At 39.2% G+C, this 22295-nt stretch overlaps 2 protein-coding genes and 1 long non-coding RNA gene across 3 annotated transcripts; 2 read left to right on the top strand and 1 right to left on the bottom strand.

Annotated features, from left to right (window-relative positions):
- The first annotated feature begins 1151 nt into the window (after positions 1–1151).
- LOC113020019 (inward rectifier potassium channel 16-like) lies at positions 1152–5283 on the top strand. Its single transcript, XM_026163689.2, has 2 exons — positions 1152–1278; positions 3918–5283. Exon 2 carries the CDS (start codon positions 3944–3946, stop codon positions 5081–5083), a length of 1140 nt encoding a protein of 379 aa, XP_026019474.2. The 5' UTR covers positions 1152–1278; positions 3918–3943; the 3' UTR covers positions 5084–5283.
- A 526-nt stretch (positions 5284–5809) lies between these two features.
- LOC113020681 (inward rectifier potassium channel 2-like) lies at positions 5810–11284 on the top strand. The gene is made up of 2 exons (XM_026164845.2): positions 5810–5978; positions 7829–11284. Exon 2 carries the CDS (start codon positions 8077–8079, stop codon positions 9391–9393), a length of 1317 nt encoding a protein of 438 aa, XP_026020630.1. The 5' UTR covers positions 5810–5978; positions 7829–8076; the 3' UTR covers positions 9394–11284.
- Positions 11285–16880: 5596 nt separating this feature from the next.
- LOC145428539 (uncharacterized) lies at positions 16881–20698 on the bottom strand. The gene is made up of 2 exons (XR_013908830.1): positions 18650–20698; positions 16881–17661 (listed from the first exon to the last, which is right to left on the bottom strand). It is a non-coding gene; the product is annotated as an uncharacterized LOC145428539 (long non-coding RNA).
- Between the last annotated feature and the right edge of the window lie 1597 nt (positions 20699–22295).

Below are 22295 nucleotides of genomic sequence, written 5' to 3'. Positions count from 1 at the left end.
TTCAATATTGAATATATTGAATCCTACTTGTTATTAATCTCTGGCTGTCTTCCACAGTATGTCTTTTGTCCAGTCTTCCTTCTCTCACCCCACCTGGTCGTGGCAGATGGCCCCGCCCCTCCCCGACCCTGGTTCTGCTGGAGGTTTCTTCCTGTTAAAAGTGAGTTTTTCCTTCCCACTGTCACCATAGGGGGTCATATGATTGTCGTGTTTTTCTCAGTATGTATTATTGTAGGGTCTACCTTACAATATAGAGCACCTTGAGGAGACTGTTGTTGTGATTTTGGCACTGTATTAAAAAACATGAATTGAATTGACAGTCAGTATGAGCTTATTTTATTGGTTATCTGATCAAAATCTTCTTTTAACTAGTTTACATTTTTACTTTTACCTCTTATTTATTTACAGTTTCTCCCTCCACACTGTGCAGGGCCATACAGGCCTATAAAGACATGTATGGCCCTGCACAGTGTGGAGGGAGAAACTGTAAATAAATCAATAAACCAATCAATACACCCTTGTGTAACCTTCATATTTTTGTGTTATCAGTCATGTAGTTAAATAGATATACTATTTCCTGTCTGTTTTCACTTATTCAATATAAAGCTGCTGCTTGCAAGTGACACACTGATGAACTTCCCTTCCAGGTTATCTCTCAGAGGAATGTCTCTTATCTCTGTCTTCACACATTACTTTAGAAAACCAGCTTCGTGAATCAGGCAGGTTTTGAAATGGAGGGACGATCATGTTCTATTTTTGAAAGCACAAGAAGTTTGTTTTGCTGTTGCTGACCTTGTTGCAGCTAAATTTGCTCTTATGACTGCAGTAAAAGTGGTTTGAAACGTAGTGTGTACTTTCGGTTCACCTGTGATCTTCCTTGTCTTATCAGAGCTAAATTGGGGACAATTGAGACAAAGAAAATCTGTGTGCCAATGACAAAGCCTTTACATGACTGAGCAAAGGTTAACTTCTTTTCTAATAAAGCACAGAATTTTAACATGAAAAGGCTTTAACAGACATACCAGTTTTGTCGTAAGGAACTTCTAAAATATTCCATAGGTCATAAATTCTTGTATCCAATAAGGGTTCAAGGAGACATGCTAGCAGTGATATCGCAAAAAAATGGGACTTTGCCTCAGGACCAGGCCGGCCCCCTACAATGTCACACTTTGCAGCCAACTAAATGTGAAGGTTACCACAACTTGAGCAACACATCGTCTTATGCTTGGTGGAATTGATGGACTTGTGACACCTGACGTACTCTGATCTACTCTGCAAGTAAGTTGAACATGTTTGTGCTTTGCAATGGGTTTATTAAAGGGGTACCTAATGTGTAAGACAGCGTTTTTAATCGAATGATCATATTTTCTAATAAAAGAATTAACTTTGTGAGCTACAAAAAAAACGCTAATAGAAAAAAAGTGCATAGTTTCTTTTACTTAATAATTGATAATATTTAAAAGACAAGAGGCTACGTTTATAAAAGTAAAGCTCACAAAACTCACAGAAAACAAAAGAGACATTCAGTTATAATAAGTGGATCCTAAATAATCTTTTATTATTATTATTACTCTAAAAACAAGGAACTAATTTGGAAAGACATTTAAAAACAAGCGATAGTGATATATACATTGTAAACTGCAATGAGTTAACAGCATACTGGATCTGTGTCATTTCAACTGTCTTGTAGAATTCCTCGAGGGTGGGAGTGGTCTCAGTTTTCTTAGACCTGACTGTCCTTGTCATTTGACATTCAGGGAACAGACTGATTGTTGCAGCAAATATGAGTCTAGCATTCCCCTACTTGTAATCCAAATACCTTTGCACTTGTTTTCCTGTTTTTTTCTGTGCATTAATTTAACATATACCAAAATGCAGACATCACCTTGACATAGTTTTCCATGGAAGACTTAGTAAAAAGTAGAAATAAGACAGTTCATCTTTTGGGCTGACATTTATTAAACTGTCATGAACACTGATTTGAAGATGATGTTGATTGACACAACTGTACAAACATTAACATTATTTGGTTTCATAATTAAACCACAGGAGATGTAAGATTAGACCTATTGAGTAGCCATTTATCTCGAGAGCAGATAAACAACAGCACGCAGCTCATTCAAATAAGTAATAAAAACACTCACTGGAAGGACATAGCTTATTGATCTGTGACTAAGATCCTGAAGAACAAAACTGGTAACAAGCTTAAAGCGGTGCCTTTGATTGTCAGGTGTCATTTATGATATCAATAACACCCGAAGTAGGCGTGTGTGCTGCAGACAAAAAGTGATAAAACCGTCTTGGCTTTGCCTTATTTTATGTGTTACTAAAAGAAGTAGGTGTGATTAAAGTTTGACATCTGAGGTAACATTTGGAGGTGAAAACTGTTAGAGGTTGTTGGTGAGTAATTATTTACCCTTTCGATAACAAACACAGATTAATAACTACACCGCACTAAGGTCAAGATTTTTGCTTAATTAACCGAGACAAACCGAGACTTAAGTTCTTAGGATTCGAGTGAAAAGTTACAGTAGCTGGCCTTAACTTTTTATGACTTTAATTTCTCAGAAGTCATTTGCACTCTGTTATCAAAACACTGGTCACTGCTCCCTGCTGGCCATTGTCACATCTGGAAGACAGCAAACTTGGCTAAAATTCAAAACTAAAGAGATTAGCCGAAGTGATTAAAAAGAGGTTTTTCACTGAGGAAAATAGGTTTTCCCATAGCTTGAGTTAATCTTGTTGGATGGCCGGGGCCTAATCTATATAAAGCAACAAAGTCTGTAACAGTGAGTAATTTAGCAAGCAAAATGTGTTAAAGTAAAGAAAAATCCACAAACAATACAGTAAAGGACGTATCATTATGAAAGAATTATGTCAGGCACTCAAACAGAATATTAAGCTTGACAGGATAAAAAAAATACACACTGCGTAACATCTAACAATTCTGATCATTAACAGTTGAAAATTGAAATTGAAAAAAAAATTGATCCAACTAAGTTAATGCAATATTCTTCTTACTTAAATAACGGTTAAGTACAATAGGATCAGAAAACTAGTGTTTATGGAAGCTTGTTGAAATGCCATGAAATTGACATAGATCTGCCTGGTAACTGTTTTTTGGGCTTTTTTTTCCACTGGTAGAAACATACATGTTTGTTCTTTTTACCGTAAAACAAAGCTGGTGTTTTGTCCAAGACAAAAACAACATAAGAGGAAGAAAATGGCATACTTACAATATAACAGAGGAACATGCCGTGCTTACATAAGTCTGTGTAATTGCCCTAATAACAATTTGGTATCAATATGATAAAAATGGTTTTGGACCTGGATTATATCTGACCTCTCTTAATGTCTTATATAACTCTTTCTATGCAATTGATGGCTAAACTTAAACATTAATGTGTGCGTGCAAGTTACAATGCTCGGCTTGTGGTTTGATCATTCCCTGAACGATGACTGATTTATTAATTTTTTTCACATATCTGTACTAATGAGTCTGACCAGGGGCGACCACAGCGCTATTTTTTTATGCCTAACTGTAGATTTATTAACTGGCTTATTTTCAGTGCTGGTAATTTAACAGAACTGAAAAGAAAAATTCCTATTCACAATTGCACTTTTTTATAATGTGGCCATATAAGTGCTTATTGAAAGCTTTGTAATGGAACTTTTTAGTTAATCATCAGCCAACAAGAAGCAGGTGATCACGAGGTCTATTTTTTCACACCTGCTCATTTTCTGCTAATAGCCAAAGGCACAGAGTGACCGTGGCTGCTAAAACATGAAGGTTTTGAGTCTGCATCTACATTTTAGTCACATGTAATGAGTGAATGAATACATGACACGTTATTCAAGGTAAACTAAAAACTTGATATTTTAGTCTGCATTTTCATGTCATCTCTGTCTTTCTGCAGGAGACTGAACTTTAGATTTAATCAAGATGAGCACAGAAAGAAGTGAGCAGGTCATTGATACCTGCTGCACCACAGTCCACACGCTGGGCAGGCAAAATGCAAAGAAGGAAAAGAGTCTCCGCTACATGCAAAAAGATGGCAAATTCCCTGTGATGTTTCAACAGGCCCCTGGAGACTGGACCACATATTGGATCGACATCTTCACCAGTCTTGTAGAGATCCGCTGGAGAATGATGTTCCTTATTTTCTCCCTTAATAATATTGTGTCTTGGCTTCTTTTTGGTCTGTGTTATTGGTTAATTGCCCATGTAAATGGAGACAGTGATAATGCAGATGACGATCTCTGTGTTTCAAATGTGCGCGACTTCACTGGGGCATTTTTGTTCTCAATGGAGACCGGGGCGACTATTGGTTACGGCTACAGGCATGTAACCGAAAACTCTATTGTAGCTATCATTGTGGTGACGATTCAAACTGTGTTTAGCTGTCTTCTTGACACAGTTGTCATTGGCGTTGTTGTAGCTAAGATGGCATCTGCTCGTAAGAGAGCCCAGACGGTGGGTTTCAGCAGATGCGCGGTGGTCAACTTACGAGACAGGGTTCTGTGTCTGTCATGGCGCCTCGGGGACTTCAGAGGTAATCACATCCTGGAGGGGGTCGTCAGGGTCCAGTTAATCCGCTATGTAAAACAGCCAGTGGGGTCACTTGTAATCACTTACCAGGACTTAGATATAGAGGAACGGGAGATTGTCCTCGCCACACCTACCACTATTATTCACAAGCTAGAGCCTGGCAGTCCCCTGTACAACATGGGTCCTGATAACCTGCGGGACAATCGCTTTGAGCTGGTAGTTTCTTTCACCTACACAGGGGACTCCACAGGAATACTCCACCAAACACGTGCTTCCTACACATCAGCAGACATCCGCTGGGGCCAGCGTTTCCAGGACGTGCTGAAAATGGGCAAGAAACACTACAAGGTGGACTTCAGTCTTTTTCATGTGACCACATGGGTGCCGGTGCCTTTCCTCAGTGCAGAGGAATACAACAGGAGGGGACGTCCTGCAGATGGCACCACACTTATACCAATAGGGAAGAGAAACAGACACATTGCTCAGGTGAATCTTAACATCAATGAGGAGATGATCCTGCAAACATTTTTGTAGATGAAATGACAAAAGAAATCAAAATGAAATTAAAATGCAACTTTCACTGTTCCCATAAAGATTATGTGATAAGGTGAGCTTTTGTAAATATGTTTATAGCCAATGTAAAATCATATAATACAGCATTCAGAAATTCATGTTTGCTTCTGCCATGTAAAATGAAAGTGTAAGTGAAATAAACTGGAAAAATCTTCTCTTTGGTCATTTTAAAATGGGTTTTATTTCTAATTGCATGATAAAAATAGTACCAGTCATAAAAACTACTTTGAGTCCTGTGTATGTAATTACCTTTGTAGCTCTTTACCTCCCCCTTGTGTTCACCCACTCAATATTCCTGCAGTCCTAGAGATTTTTGTGCAGGTCAGAGATACAGTCATATCGTTCTCGCACAGTCACTTTATTTACTTTAGACTTAAACACCGATTAACAAACACCTTACCTTACCACCTTACCTACATTGTATTCCTGTGACCAGCGTCATGCATGTTTGTTGCTTGGTTCCAGTTTCACCGTGAAGTTTTAAAAGTGATGTACACTGAGTGTCCCAGTCTGCCAAAAAGTACATTAATAAATAAACTATAAATAAATAAGAACGATATAACCTCTTTTTGGACTAGAAACCTTAAACAGGCGCTGCAGCTTTCCATTGGTTGTCACTGCCACAGGGGCGGGGATATGCGCACGTGTTTTTTTATAGTCTGTCTTTTCAACCACAAATATCTTCTCTAGTATTGCTGGAGAGGGTTATGGCAGAATTTACAGCTCCACACGAGAAGCCAGAAAAAAATACTAACAGAACGTCGAGATTTAAAAAAGGGCAAAGTGCGCATATCTGGCGCACATATGGAACTTACTGCGACAAGAAACGATCCTATTTGCAGCCAAGGACTAACAGGTAGGTAAAAACATGTGTTGTGGGAATGTTCTGTGTAGTTATGGATGTGGGGACATTGGGAGTAGTTGAATGTGCGTGTTGATGTTAAAAACGTGAAAAATGACTTTTCACGGTTTTTAAGGAATAAAAAGTTTTGATCAGAAAGTAATACCACTTTCTGCAACAATATTATTGTTGTTGCAGTGTGGTTTCAGAGACTGCAGGATGTGAACTGGATGTTCTGCAAGGATTGTCTTTGATTTGAACTAAACTCTTAACTCTGTAGTTGGCGCGTGATAAACATGTTGTTAACTGTCTAATAAAAAAGGAAATAACATACAGCATACATACATATGTATATCTATATCTATATATATGTATATATACACATACATATATGTATGTATGTATGTATGTATGTATGTATATATATATATATCGATTTGTGTGATGAAAAATAGACCACCTTTATGTAACCAGTTTCCATCTGCCTCAGCTGTTAGCTCTAAATGAGAACACATGCAAAACAAACAATCCCAGGTTGTGCAGCCTTTGGAAGCCTTTTCTGTCACCATGAAACAACCTGCTGTAATAAGTGATGTGATACTGAGCAGATAAAAGCTAACTGAGCGGGAAAGTACTGAATAGTGCAATAAGGAAGGAAGCTTGCAATGCACTCAGTGCAGGTTTATCAGGACTTGCAAAGCTGGAGACTCCATCCAAGTGTTTGAGTTTGTGTCCCACAATACACCAGTATAATTGCTTGTATAAGACTCCTTGCAAGTGTATGGGAGAAAACAAAATAAGATAAAACATTTAAAACTTGGAACAAGCATGGTTTAAATTTCCTGAAAATACCAAGTAAAATACATTGAAACCTTGAAACCTATTAAACATAATGTTTTGGCATGCTTTGCTCTGTGTAAATGGTGCCTCATATTATGAGTGGCCTGTTGCTGTTTCAAGTTGACCCCACAATGACATCATAATAAGTTGAGAAAACAGAGATGATGCAGGGAAACCACGTCCAGCAAATCTTATCCCATGTGACCTTTGACAATATCCAAAACAATTTAAATGACTTGAATGACTATCGAAGAGCTTTGTTGTTGTTGTTTTTTTTAACGAGCTACAATTTCAGAGTTAAGAACAATCAGAATATTCACTGAAAAGGGCTCTGGACTTCATTTATGCACTTCAGATGTGAATCGCTGATGAGATAATGAGTTTTAAAAGTGGAGCAGTGATTTATTTTGGCACCACCAGAGCGTGTCTGGCTGTCCATAACCTTTTGTAGCCTGTGGTGTTGTATTTTAATGGACCTCTCATGCCACACACATCAAGTCAATAGCTTTTCTAATTTAGCTGTCCTTGTTGTTCTATTACATATAAAGCAAGGCTACTGCTTCATTAATTGTGGTTCAGGGCAACTCTGTATTCGCTCAGTAATGACATGTAATAGCTTGTGAATGTGCTATAGGTTTTTACATGCATGCAACATATGATTCTGTTATGTCTGTCCAGAGCTGCAGCTTGTAATGTATTTTTCTTTAAGAGATTTACTAGATTAACATGAACTTGATCTATAATTTGACTCCGTTCCCCAAGGAAGGGCCCGCCCTAATTAATACTTATATTAAGCAGTGTAAACATAATTTCCTACTTTGCCAGGTGTCTAATGCTTTCCTTCTATTACTGCTAATTTACCTAATCTGTTGACTGTGCTTTCTGACTGCTCAGTTTATGCATTTTCTGAGAGTATACTAGAATTGTGCTATTAACTTTAGATGTGCACTGCATTATTTATTTAACAGCTACCACACACCTAGCTGTGCTGATCTATGTTGTCTCTCTGTCTATAATTTCCACAGCCCACTTTACTAATGAGGTCCAAGCCAGGCATCAAAGAAGAGTGACCAGCCCTCACCAACAGTGCTCATCACTGGCAGAGAAGCACAGACCTAGTCTCCCCCATCCCTCACAGGACTGAATCCTGTTTCCCACATTTTCTGCACAAGTTTGTCCTCAAGATCATTTAAAACTGTTTCTCCAACGCTTCTACCAAAAACTTAGACTGTTTTCCAAAGCAGAATCGGCCCAGCCCTCCCAAGAGGAAACTATGGGGAGTGTGAGAGGCCACCGTTACAGCATTGTGTCCTCTGAGGAAGATGGCATGAAGCTAGCGAATATTGCCATGCCAAATGGCTACGGCAATGGCAACGTCAACAAGGGGCATACGCAGCACCACCACCAGAGCCGCTTCGTCAGGAAGGATGGCCACTGCAATGTGCAGTTTATCAATATGAGCGAGAAAGGCCAGCGTTACCTGGCAGATATCTTCACCACCTGCGTGGACATTCGCTGGCGCTGGATGCTGGTCATATTCTGCCTTTCTTTCCTGCTGTCATGGCTGTTTTTTGGCTTTGTCTTTTGGTTGGTGGCTCTCTCTTATGGGGACTTGGAGAATGAGACGCAGATGTGTGTTTCCAACGTGGACAGTTTTACTGCTGCTTTTTTGTTCTCAGTGGAGACACAAACCACAATTGGCTACGGTTATCGCTATGTGACGGAGGAATGCCCCATTGCTGTTTTTATGGTCGTCTTCCAAAGCATCGTAGGTTGCATCATTGATGCTTTTATCATCGGTGCCGTCATGGCCAAGATGGCAAAGCCCAAAAAGAGGAATGAGACGTTGGTGTTCAGTCACTATGCTACAGTGGCCATGAGGGACGGCAAGCTTTGCCTGATGTGGCGGGTGGGAAACCTGAGGAAGAGTCACCTGGTGGAGGCCCACGTAAGGGCCCAACTCCTCAAGTCCCGTACCACTGCCGAGGGAGAGTTCATCCCTCTGGATCAGGTAGACATTGACGTAGGCTTTGACAGTGGCATTGACCGAATTTTCTTGGTTTCTCCAATTACCATTGTTCATGAAATTGATGAGGACAGCCCATTTTATGAGCTGAGCAAGCAGGAGTTGGAAACATCAGAGTTTGAGATAGTGGTGATCCTCGAGGGCATGGTCGAGGCCACAGCCATGACTACTCAGTGTCGGAGCTCCTATATTGCCAGTGAGATCCTCTGGGGCCACCGCTTTGAGCCAGTGCTCTTTGAAGAAAAGAACTACTATAAAGTGGACTATTCTCGCTTTGACAACACCTATGAGGTGCCCAGCACGCCCAGCTGTAGTGCCAGGGAACTGGCTGAGAAGAAGTCCACTGCCTCTAGCTCGAGGAACTCCTTTTGTTATGAGAATGAAGTGGCTCTTGAAAAAGTTGAAATGGAGGAGGAGTTTGAGGTGGAGGAAAACATGGTAATGAGGGGTGTTGAGGTTTGCGCACTTGAGGACAGAAACACAGATGAGGTGTTAGACTCTGAATGCAACCTTGACTCTTTGCCTTTAGAGTCAAGGCCTTTGACGGCAGAATCAGAAATATGAACCCAGGTTAAAAACTGTCACAGGGTACGTGAAGCTTCGTATGACTTGGGTCTCTATTGCTGTGTTTGAAAATACAGGGCAAATAAACCCTGCAATTTGAGTATGAACTTCTCAGTATGCAGAAGCTCTCACATGAAACAACACGTACAGACAAATGTGTTGTGTATGGTGAAAGTGGTGAGAGATTAACTGGTTGCATGGTGCCAGAGGAATAAAATGGGAACGATGCCTTCGCTAATACACACTGTGCAGTTTGTTTTCGTGCACAATGCAGAATATTATCCACCGTAAAACATTTGACTAGAATAGTCAGTTCATTTAATGACTAAATTTGCCTATTTAATCAATTGCATATTCGTAGTTTGCACTTTTTGCATGGGGTTCATCTATGGTGTAATACCTCATCCTTGTGGAATAAATGTCACAAGGTGTGATTAGCTAGACTAATTTTATATATATGTAATTTTATACATATATAAAAAACAAGGAATTATTTGAAACACATGTTTTCATCATTCTTTGCAGCAACAACCCAAACCTATAAATTTCTAATCATACATTTAATGACAACATTTTTGTTTAACAGGCTATAACATTTTTACAAGTTCAACCACCATTAAATAAACAAGGTATCATTTGTTAATGAGCTGGTCTCTTAGCGAAGTTTATTTGCAGTATTCTTCAATGTGTTGGTCTGAAAGCTCGATTGAGGATTAAAATTATGTCTTGCACAGATTACGGGCATAAGTACACTGCTGTCCTCAACCTATCATCTTGTCTATAGAGCATCTCTTGCAATGTGTGCCTTAACAGAAGTTTTAGTCCCAGTAGAGGCACTCAGGTGGTTTGGCTTCGACTACGCACACAATGCATTAGATGTAAAGCAGAAGGAGTAGCATTAAGATGTGATTCATTGTGCAATATACTGCCACTTCTTACAGGTCTCTGTGTTGTAATGTGCAATACTGTTCCGTGGTGGAAAGTGACAGGAAGCTCAACCTTTAGCCAAGGCTATGAATGTTGATGACAGCTGCTGCTAAGTTACATATTGTATGTCAGACAGAAATCTAGAAGCCAAAATGTATTATTTGTGTTTTAAAGCGTTTTGAAGTTTGCCGATGCAGCCTATAGTTTTATTTCTAGCTATAGACAAGCATGACTCTTGTCGGTGTGTTTTCCAAAGCTTTAGTGCACTTTCTTCCTCATTTGAGATTTTTCCTCCCAGTAAGAGCAGAAACTAGGTTATTTCCCTAAAAGCCAGATGTGCACATATTAATAAGAGGCAACTGTAACACATCTGTTAGTTAATTGGAAACTTGAACTGATCCTCATCTAACAGAGCTTGGCTTTTGAAACACTGAATTATTTGAATAGCTTTTTAACATGTTATTTTAACATCAGTGTTCTTGGCAACTTGGGAGATTTGCAGAATTTGGAATTTTTTAACCTTTTAGCTTCCTTACTGTGGGTCTTGTGAAGTTATTTGTCATTTCTGAATGGACCCCTGTTTTGTCTTATGAAAGATCAGGACTAATAATTCACTTACAATCAGAAATCCTGGCCGGATGGAGAGGGCTTGACTTCAGTCTTACGTAACATTAAGCTTTACCTATTACTCTAGGAGTTATTATGACACATTCGAGCGTGGATAATGTCAGTGGATGCCAGAACACTGTAATGCTTTTTTGGTAAGGAAATCTCACATGGGCACTTCTCCTGTCTTAGATTTTTATTTTTCTACCAGGGTCTTCCCACCTTCCTGCACAAACCACAGACTGAACAGATTTTTTTTTTTATCTTTTGTAAATTATAATGCAAATACTGTATTCTGATATTGCAGTTGTTGAAAACAGTTTGTCCTTTTTTCAATAAAAAAATTAATAAAATGAAATCATTGTGAAGTTGATGCATTAATTGTAAACTCCGCATCATGGAGATATTGTGTCTGCATGATCTTGTGATCTGACTAACTATCCATCCTGCTCTGTCGCTTTTCCCAGCAAAACTTTATAAAGAGCTGTGTGGTGCTGTGACCCAAATTTCCAGCTGTCAAAGCTAACGCCATCAATTTCTGTATTTCAACAAACTGATCCACTCCACTTCTGTGAAAGCCCACAGTGGCAGGTGGCTTAACTGGATATAATTTTTAATGACACAATGGAAAGAATTTCGACTTCACTTTTCTCTGCCTTTTTCTGTAAACTGTGGGAAATAAATTCTGCGGTGTACAATGTCTCAAGGGAAAGTGTTGATATGTAACAGTATAATATCAGAATGCGTAGCTCTGCTACTCAAATCCTTTGCTAAGACTTTATTTTGAATGGATTTATATGCACAAAATACTATTAAGCCACAGATCTGATCAATGTAGCTGAGTAATAGCTGAACTTCTGTTTTGCAGGTTGACACGGCTATCTGCAAATTTAGCTATTTTCCATCCACAGCACAGACTGATCCTAGTCTCATCCATGCTGAATGCAACAGATTGATCTCGCACATCCGCTGGGAGGCAGTGGGCCGATTTGATTTGTTTCTGCATAGGAAGTGTCCCAAGCCTCTGGGCTTTTTCCACATTAGCCAATCAAAATGCCACAAAGCTGGAGTTTGGAATAAAATTGAGGGTTATCCCTTTTTCCTTCATAGCAAATTAATTTTAGTTCAACAATTACAATTTTCTGTAAAAATCAATCTTGTTGTCAAAGAAAGGCAAAAAATTAATTTTAATTCTTATTAGCTGTAAAATCCTATAAAGCCGAGTCCATATTTGTAGCTTCCTTCTAAAAATATCTTCTTAATTTCACCAGTATCATCTCTAAACTTTTGCTATGATCACAAAGAAATTTCACTGGATGCGGATGGTGGATGGTGACTTTTTAGTCCATGCTGCGTGCCCTATTTGCAAGAAATCGACAGCCAGCGCCGGCCTGAGAGCTCCTGTCAATGCTTCTGATGACGTCTCTCTGGCGAATTCCCTTGAACTGGCTTATTAGCAATAGACTGATCAATCTGACCTTCAGATTAGAAGGGTGAATGTAAACATAAACAATTAACCAGCAGAGTCAACCAACACGCGAAAGAACATACAGTATAGCTTATGGGTTCATGTTAAATATGGTAGCAGTTGCAGCAATTTGAACAAAAAAAACCCTCTGACATACTCCATGTTTCAGACCTGAACATAAATAACACATTAAGATATGACCTCCTGTCAAGTCTGTAAAGGCAGAAATGTCCCTGGATTATCTCAATGGCCATCGCTTGCTTAAAGTTTATGGTCATAATTTTAAAATGTATTAAAAACACAGTCATATTTATTGCTCAAGAGGAAGACTGTCTGTAGTCTGGAAAGTTGGTCACATCTAGGAGGGAATTATATCAGAAAAACTATCCGAGCCTCATCTTATGTGGGCCACATCCGCAGCTTGTCACTTTATAAATAGCTGTAACAGTGTATTTGCCCTGAATTAACGTCCTAAGTGTCCTGGTGAGGTCATTAGGCGGCAACAAGATTAATGCTGTAAATCAGATTTAAAAAAAGAGGGGGGGATTACAGAGGAGTTTCCTCTTTATTGTGAAAACAAATTGTGAAAATCCAAGACAGTGACATGTGTGCGTTTGCCTGATTAAATGACTCCGGTCTCTTTGTTTTCACTGGGTTAACCTTGAATCATGAGTTCTAGCAGTTTGATTTGAGCCGATCTGTGTCACTTGTTTTGGCTTATTGTTTCTGGTCATCTAACAGCTAAGACATCTCTGTTACAGTCACATCAAACGCTAGTTTAGCTCAAGCAAGCCACTTGTTTTTCCTGATAGATCAGCTGATCTAAATGCCACCTCATGTCAGTTCATGGTTCATCTTACATCCTTCTATGCATCATTTTGGCAAATCTAATATAGGGCATGCACCCCACTTCAATCCTAGGAGTTTTCAAAGATGTGTCTGACTTGCCTGCTCCATTTTGTACAGTTGGTCTTGAATCTGATCTCCCTACTTTACGCTTTTTTTAAAGTATGAGCATAGTTGAGCCAGGCCATAGAGTGGAGCCATACTGCCAGTTATGAATAACTGTTAAACTACACCTTTTACTAAACAAACCTCTGAAATTGGGATTAAGAGACAGCATCGGCATTTTGGATATACTAAACAGTGGTTTGGGCCTTGGATTTTGCAATAATATAACTAATGGCAAGTATATGTAAACCTCATAGAAAGTCTGTGATATATTGCTGTCACATAAGAAGACGGGGAATGCCACAAAATTCAGTAATTCAATCATAAATTAGCCTTTTATAAATCCTTGATCTTTAGTGTAAATAGGGGGGAAAGACACCATGACACCATAATGGTGTTCTGTGAGTGCATCAGGATTAAATTAGGTAATTATATAATTCTGATGACATGGCAATTACATAAGTTTTCTCGGTAGATCTGGCAGTGCAATGGAGGCCTGCTGACTGTCAGTCGATGATGGCGGTAGGGTGACTGACAATGGGGCAAAAAATACTGATACTCACCTGCTGCATTTAAATTGCCACACCAAAAATGATCATGTTGCCATATTTCTCATGTAAGGACACTGCTGCAGCAGAAATGCTAACCCATGTTAATAAAAGAAATGCAATCTGAACAGTGCGGAAGCACGTGACTGGTAATGGGATTAACTCTTACACAAGCACTCAGAATCTAGCATTATATAGAAGAGAATCAATTTTTTTGTCTCTATGTGTGATTTATATTCACACATAGATTTTTATTCTATAGATTTACAGGCCATTACACACAGAACACTGGAAAAAAAAACAAAGCAAAGTTTAGAATTTTTCTAATCTGAACTTGTCGTATAACATGTACAACACAGTGCGTTGCATTTCTGCAGTAAATTTGTCCTTTAAAAATGCACTGTACAAAATAGTCAACATCAAGCAATGATGAGCTGGTCCTGAAACAAGAAGAGGAAAAGACTGAGATTCTGTTGTTCATCTGATTCTAAAGAGAATTTCATGGTTTGATCCAGGAGTGTTAGTTGTATGATGACTGCTTTCGCACTTATTATAGGATGTCATTGCAGCAGTTTGAGCTCTTGTTGTCAGAGCAGTGGCCACAAATGACAAATTATTTCAGACGTGGAGCAGCATCATCCATGTGTACTCGGTAAAATAGTATTATTTTACTATTTGTATTTATACCAATGCCAGTTTTGCCACTGTGCCAACACACTTGTTGCCAAATGCATTGGCTTGATTAGGCTGATCTGTTTATCTGAAAAATATGAAATATGAATAGCTGCAATAAGAAGAGTCCAATCATTCTTTTTAAAGCAGGAAATATTTGCACAGATTTTACGTATATACAGTATATAAAGACCTTCATAGCCAAAAAACTGATGTAAGCGGTATTTAGCATTAAAACATGTTAGCATGATAGTTGTTAGCACATTGATATGAGCATTTAGCGCAGAGCCAGTAATTGTAGCATCTGAGATTACGCGATACAATCAGTTTGGCATTTTCTGTTGGAGCTACACAGTTTTACAGTTCATTTTAAAAAGCAATAGAGTGCCAGATCACAGATAAATGTGTTTCACTAACACGGCCAACACTCAACACACTTGTCAAAATCTTCTGCTGTTGAGTGTTTAAAGAAGTTTCTGGCTAATTTATTTATTGGTTTCATTTTATCAGCCTGGGCGATTTCAACTTGATTTTGCCCCCTTTGTGTTTTTTCAGTTGTTACTCAAGTTTCATTGTTTTGCCTACCAAGAAAAATTTAAAAACGATTTCACGTTACATTGGCATGCGTAACAGGATTATGCTGTATCAAATTTCAAGTAATCCTTGCTAATTTTTAATGTCGTTTCAGCTACAATAACCTTACACATTTGCACAAACACATACATACACACAGCACACTGACACTCATTTTGGCCTCATCTTTGACAGCTGAGTGTCTCATGACACTCAGGGGAGGAATAGGAGAATCCAGCAGGTACAATATGTTGGATGGGATTCAGGCTTTTTCCATTCCCCGAGCCCGGTGAAAGACAATATGTATATTTATTCACAGTGGGTGTGTCCGGTCACACAAGCAGCAACAAAAACTGCATTCAGCAGATTGCAGTAGTCACATTTACATGCTGTCAGTTTATTGTTGTTCCCACTTTGCGTTCTCATTTCATGCAAATTTTGTTTTGCAAACATTGTCATTTAGGCACGGTGCATGCACGGGCTTGCAATCCTATATGTCATATCTCAGTAAATGCTTGTCTATTAATGCCTCTGATCTTCTGGCTCTGGCTCCTCTGACCTTGACAGAGACAGCCAGAGCCAGGAAACAAAAGTGATCCCAACTTTATGGTCATTGTTGGCTCATAACCAGTAGCACTTTGTACTTAGAGGACTTGGCTGTGTGCGGTATCACACTTTTTACTTGTTTATTTATTTTAACCTATAATACAGTTGCTTCAGAAAATAAGAAGCAATAGCTAACATGCAGCCTTCCTGTCCTCCGTATATACTGCACGCTTCCATTTCAGCATCCCCAGCATCTACTTGCAGCTCAAATGAGCTACTCGTCCTGAGGTGGAAGTGATACATTATAGGATTAACAGGTGCAGGTAGTCATCACTGTTTTGTGTATCTCTGTCTCCTTAAATGTCTGATTTGCCCGTTTTATGTCATTCTCCTGTTTTGTCTTGCCTGCAAAAGTATCCGGTCTCCCCTTAAACTTGGTTAGTGAAGTCTGGAAAACAATAAAGGAAAATAAAACTTGTGATTTCATTGAAGGATAATTTAAATGGAACTGGATACTTGAGAAGGGTTTGTTTATGGTGACAGCTGAGGAGTGATGGATTCCTCTCAACTGTGTCCAGCCCTTGAGTGATAAAGGTCAACATTAAACCGGTCTTGTCAGCCAGCGACTCTTGTACATTCATATACAGAGCACAGCCAACTGCAGGCCTAAGTGCCAAACAGGGCATTGTTTATTTATGTCAACCAATATCCGACCAAATTGTGCTGGCCGTAAGACTAAATATTTTCTTATTTACTTATTCAAATCTTCTCGATGATGTTTTCACAAAATAAATACAATTCCAGAGTTTGAAAATTATGATAGAGATGATCCTTCGCTGTATTCGCTGGCACCCAGTTCGACCACAAGCCTGTTTCTTTAAGAAGCGCACCAGCTGGCTCCATGTTCAAAGAACAAAACTGCTCATTCAGTGTTGTAAATCTGTTTTTGTGAATGGTGCGCTGTTTTCTTTCCGCTGAATGTGTGGCACAGCAGCTCCCTCAGGACAAAACAGCTTCCACACCTAAAAGAGCCAACAGCCAGGGTTACCATAACGATATCTGGGCAACAAGCGACGTCAGCTCCAGTATGGAACCCTCTGCGGGGCAAACAGAGACACATAATAAACTTGGAATCAAACTCTTGTTGTTTGTTCGGCATCCCGAATAGATGATGATGATCATCATCATCATCATCATCATCATCATCAACTTTATTTATAAAGCACTTTAAAACAACCACAGCTGACACAAAGTGCTGTACATTGGAACTGTAAAATAAAATTACATGAGATATAAATAAAAAACAAATAAAAGAAGAGTGAAATCATTAATTAAATAACTACTGCATTAAAAAAGAAACTAAGTCTCACTGAGGTTAAAAGCCAAGGAATAAAAGTGGGTTTTAAGACGTGATTTAAAAGTGGACAGTGAAGGGGCCTCTCTAACATGCATGGGCAAATTATTCCATAATTTTGGAGCCACAATAGAGAAGGCCCTGTCCCCTCTGAGCTTCCTCCTGGATCTCGGTACCTCCAGGAGCAGCTGGTCAGCTGACCTGAGAGACCGACAGGGTATGTGGGGATGAAGAAGCTCAGAGAGGTAAGGCGGGGCAAGACTGTGTAGACATTTAAAAACAAACATAAGAATTTTAAAATTAACTCTAAAAGAAGATGATGATAGTATGACATGTTCAATTATTTTTAGAGCTCATGTGACAGGCTTCGTGGCTGAACCTTTGCTCCCCGGTAGATCTCTGCTGCTCCTGCTGTTGCTGCGCTTCGTGTAACTGCTTTTATCTGATTTGCAATGAGGCCCGCAACACTTTACTATATTTGCCTTTTTGTATTATTTTTATAGAATTAGCTTGGGAGCTGTTCCTCACCAAACCCAAAGTGTGGCAAGGTAACAAATACTGTATAAACAGCCAATAAATTTAGAGTAAATATTCGGTCTTCTCTGTTTCGCAGAGGATGAATTCTGTAGAGCCAAAATGAAAATTATGATTAACAAAAACAGATATTCAAGTTCTAAGATTGTACATGTTAGAATATTTCTGCAAATGTAATCAGTGATTCTTTTCGACATCTGCTTGGCAATTAGACGTCGCTATTAATCCAGTATTGTTAAAAACTTAGAGCACAAAATATGCGTATTGAAAACTATTCTGTGCAGCGGTGACCTTTTATTATCATCACTCAAACATCATCAAACAAAAATCCGCGGATGGATAAAAAAATGGTCCTTGAGTATATTCACTTTATTTATAGTGTTTATAGAAAATGTGCTAATGACCCCACCTCATTTTTCGAGCACATAATATTGCTGAACCTAAACCTGACCAACTGACACAACCCTGAATAATAGCACTGCCCCCACAGGCTTGTTGAGTACTCACCAAGGAGTGATGGGCACACCACTTCATCTGCCTCTCCTCTTACCCTGATACATCATCACTCTCTAAAGGAGTAAATCTGGACTCATCAGACCACATGACCATTTTCCATCACTCCATTTCAATCTTTATGTTTTCCAGCAACGTGAAGCCTTTTTTTCTTGATTAGCCTAGCTGATAAGTTCTCTTCTATATTGTGCATGTAGAAATGTTCTCAAACAGTTGTGACTTCTACTCTTGTTTTTGTTTTTTTCTGATTTGATTTCAAGATTTTTCTTTCTACCACATTTCTTCCTTGAGGGTCCAGCCAGATTTTAATAACATGTTCTTACCCCATTTTTAATAGTTTCAGCAACCTCTTTAGGATATGTCTTCTTATAGGGTTATTTTTTTTAAAAAAAAGGAGAAGCAACTCACTGCATCAATTAGGGTTAATTAGCCTGTTGTCAGTCAAAACTCATATTTAACTTATATATTCACTGTGCTGCTGTGGTTACTCGCTGCATTGTTTGAACTCAGATAACCTTGGATATCTGTTAATGTCAGATAAAAACGGTTTGTCTGATACTATACCTGTTAATCATGGAAGAGGCGAAGCAGGAGTCGCAGCGACACACCATCACAGAGATGTGGAGCAGACCCAAAGTGAATGCGGTCATCTTCTTCCTTGCTTTAAATTTAATTCACGTAGAACAAGATTAGAGGATCCAATCAGTGGTGACACTGAACCTGGCACCCAGTGGAATGAGACACCAGGGAGGCCTAATCATCCCCATGACTCGACTCAGCTGCAGCAGGCCAATGAAATCCCCTCCAGACTAAGCAGATGGTCGATATCATCTTCTTTCTTTTCTAGGTGAGATTATCTTTTAGGCTTCAGACTTTACAAGTGGATGTTTACTGCAGTAGTGGCCTTTCTGCTATCCGGTTGTGGGACGCTAATGTTTCCCACTGCTGTGTGAGACCCAAAGTATACAAACAGCGAAAGGGTCGCCAATGTTCCCAGTGTGTTACAGTGATCATGGATTTTATACATGCATACACTGAATTTCTAGTATCATAATAAAATATAACTGAAAGAAATTGAAGGGAAGCAAACAAAGACTCTAAAAATAGTTAACATATTAAATGCATATTTAAGTAAGCAAAAAGCTTCCCCATTAAAAAATAAGTAAATAATACAGACCAAAATACACACACACACACAAAGCAATTTCCTCATTATGCTCGGGCTGCAATTTCTCCAAACAAGAAGATTATTTCTTACGTCACAGCACAATTTTCTCTTCGGCCCTGCCTGTCCTGAGATTACAGAGGTAGTTTATGCTTGATTTAAGCAGGTCGCCCCAAAGGAAAACAATGCAGAAAAAAGCTCGGCATGAGGTGACACGTGATCCCCTGATTAGGAACTCTAGAGGGGAAAGAGTGAAAGGGGAAGAGCAGGCCAAGGTCGACATGATAACACTTGTGTCCTTTACAGTAAATTATCAAAAATAATAATGTAACATTTAATATTATCAGCTTTGTCGCTTTAAAAGCAAATACACAATATATCACGAATCCAGTACCTGTAGTTTGACAAGTGATACATATGATAATGATACATCATCGCTCCTCTGGCAAACTAAGTAATGTGTTGCATAGCAGGGTAACAAAGTAGGTACTGGCTATCCAGTGCAGTCTAATTAATGTGATGTAAAAGAGCCACAAGAGTAACAGAAGCTACTGTATCTCTGCTCAAGTAGAGCACTGAAAACAGGGCAAGTTTTCTGTCCAAAGAGAGTAACGGGTAACAGAAGAGGAGCAGCGCACCATTTAAGGACATCCTTGTGCCAGAGAGAGGGATCAGCTTTACACCTGTGGGCTAGGTAATCAACGTCGTGCCCTGATCTCTTTACTTTCCTTGTCACTTACCTTGGCACCTTGGAATCAGCACAAAGACCAAGGAAAAGTCAGCCTTCTGATCTCAAGACAGCAAGAGTTATACGAGCAAAAGGGAACGGGAAAAAAGGAAGTGCCTTGCCAGAATTTAAGTGAAAATGATGTACTTGCAATGCTGTGACCCCATGTGAATGTGCATGTGGCACACTCTTTTGTCAACTGAAAGATTACTTTGAAAAGGAGACGCAGCACATACGCCATCATCCTTTTTCCCAGAAGCCAGGATTATTTGTGTCATTTAAATTTTGGCAGACTTTGAAATAATCTGGACAAAAGTCAACTGCTTTGCCAAGTCTATTTTAAAAACAATACATCATCCCTTTCGTGAGAGACGATTACTTTCCATCGCTAATTAAAAGAAGAGGGGGGGAAAAGTGAATGGGGTGTGTTAAGGGATATTGATGCAATCACTGGATCTAGCAGGGCCACTGGAGCTGGATCAGCTGACTGGCCCTGCTCCTGAAAGAAACTCATAGCACTGGAAAGAAAGCGTTTCCACTTTTCACAGTGGCGTTTTGAAGATGAAAGATGATCGTGAGCTGATGAAACGAGGTTTACGTATGCACTATGATTGATGGTGTTTTTTTCCATCCTGGTTATACTGCATGAACAGGCACAGAGAGGCAGAGAGGTACTCACGATGAAAAGCATCTCACTTTGGGATTCTGTGCAAAAAGGTTAAAAAAAACAAAAGCAAAACATTAATTTACGAATTACTGAAACTCCATATTTAAGTAAAAATATGACATTGCATGTTTTGCTCGTTTTACATCAAATAGAGGCAGCAGGAGATAAGCAGGAGAAATACGTGATGGAATATCTAAAGGTAGGTATGCAAATATGTAAAAATTGTGTATGTTTCTGTTCTGTGTCTTGTGCACTGTTTGTTTGTATATGTGTATTTCTTGCTGCTGTTACACCCAAATTTCCCCTTGTGGGACAATTAAAGGATTCTTCTAATATGATTTGGCATAAACAGACCATAGGGAGGCTGAGTCTTTCAGAAATAAAGATGGGCAGGGATTACCCTTGTTCAGTGAAGGCTACAGTGGCCTCCCTACAACCAAGGCCTTTCATGCAATTTTAAAACTAAAACAGAGGCAAACTGCAAGCATGGAAAAATGTTTGGCTTTCAAAACTTTAGCTGCTGGTTCCCTCACTTCTCAGTGCTTAAAGGTTGCCAGTCAAAGAAGAGATGGTGACTCAGAATATGTTTTCATTCAAACTAGACTGGCAACACTGAATAAGCAGAAACGAATCTGCAGATAATCTCAGTTAATCACTGTACTATTTATGAATCAGTTACTGACTAATCTTGGTATATTGGTGCAATGGCACTGATGCACTGGGAATGTATTCTGTTTTAGATAATATACATTTTTCTAGGCACTTTTGCTCTTTAGCTACCACTTTGGACCTGTCTCCCAGGAGCTTGAGCAGCTAAGTGTATAGTTGACAGATCCTGTAAGATAAGGATTAGCAACAGGAATGCAATGGGTCACCATGTGGTCATTTAGTGTGTGTAAATGTATCTGTGCACTAATTTTAGTGCAAAGTCAATTCCTGGGTGTAGCACACGTACACACTCGCCTGTTTTCTCCTTTGTCCTCCCCTGGGCCAGACCACTATTTAAAGGTTCCAGGAAGAGATCGAGGATGTGGGGGAGATGCTTGAGGAGTTTTTAGGTGCTTAAGTGGTGTTTTAGAATCACATTGTGTCAATATTAGACACTGCACATGAGTTCCAGTTTTATTGTTTCCTATTGGAAAAACAATGACACAACATCCTCCAGGCTAAAGAAAAGAGGGACGGTCTTTTTCAGGAAAGGCCAAGCTAGAATCTATAGAATCTTATACCAGATGAGAATGGGAGAGCATTTCCTCCCCAAAGTCCAGCAACTGGTCTCCTCAGTTCCTAAATCTTTACTGACTGTTATTAAAAGAACAGTGGATGCTACACAGTGCTAAACATGGGCTTTGTCCCAGATCTTTTGAAATATCTTGCTGCTACCAAATTCAAAATGAGCTAACAATTTTCATGAAATACTGAAAATGTCTCACTTTAAATACTTTATGATATTTGCGAATCACTAGATCCAGTTTTTACTGCTTTTGTTTTCCAGAATGGGAGTTTATCTTTACAGACCTTTTAAAAGTACATTTTATATTATGCAAACACTGTAAATCTGTATGGATGGACCACGTATGAGACACTGCACAGGACCACAATACTAGGACCACACAAGCCGGCACACGTAACTGTTGAGTTACGTGTGCCG

The sequence above is a fragment of the Astatotilapia calliptera genome, chromosome 4, assembly GCF_964374335.1.
Source record: "Astatotilapia calliptera chromosome 4, fAstCal68.1, whole genome shotgun sequence".
NCBI lineage: Eukaryota > Metazoa > Chordata > Actinopteri > Cichliformes > Cichlidae > Astatotilapia > Astatotilapia calliptera.
The sequence above is the reverse complement of the archived record's forward strand: the minus strand, read 5'-3'. Positions and strand labels throughout refer to the sequence as shown.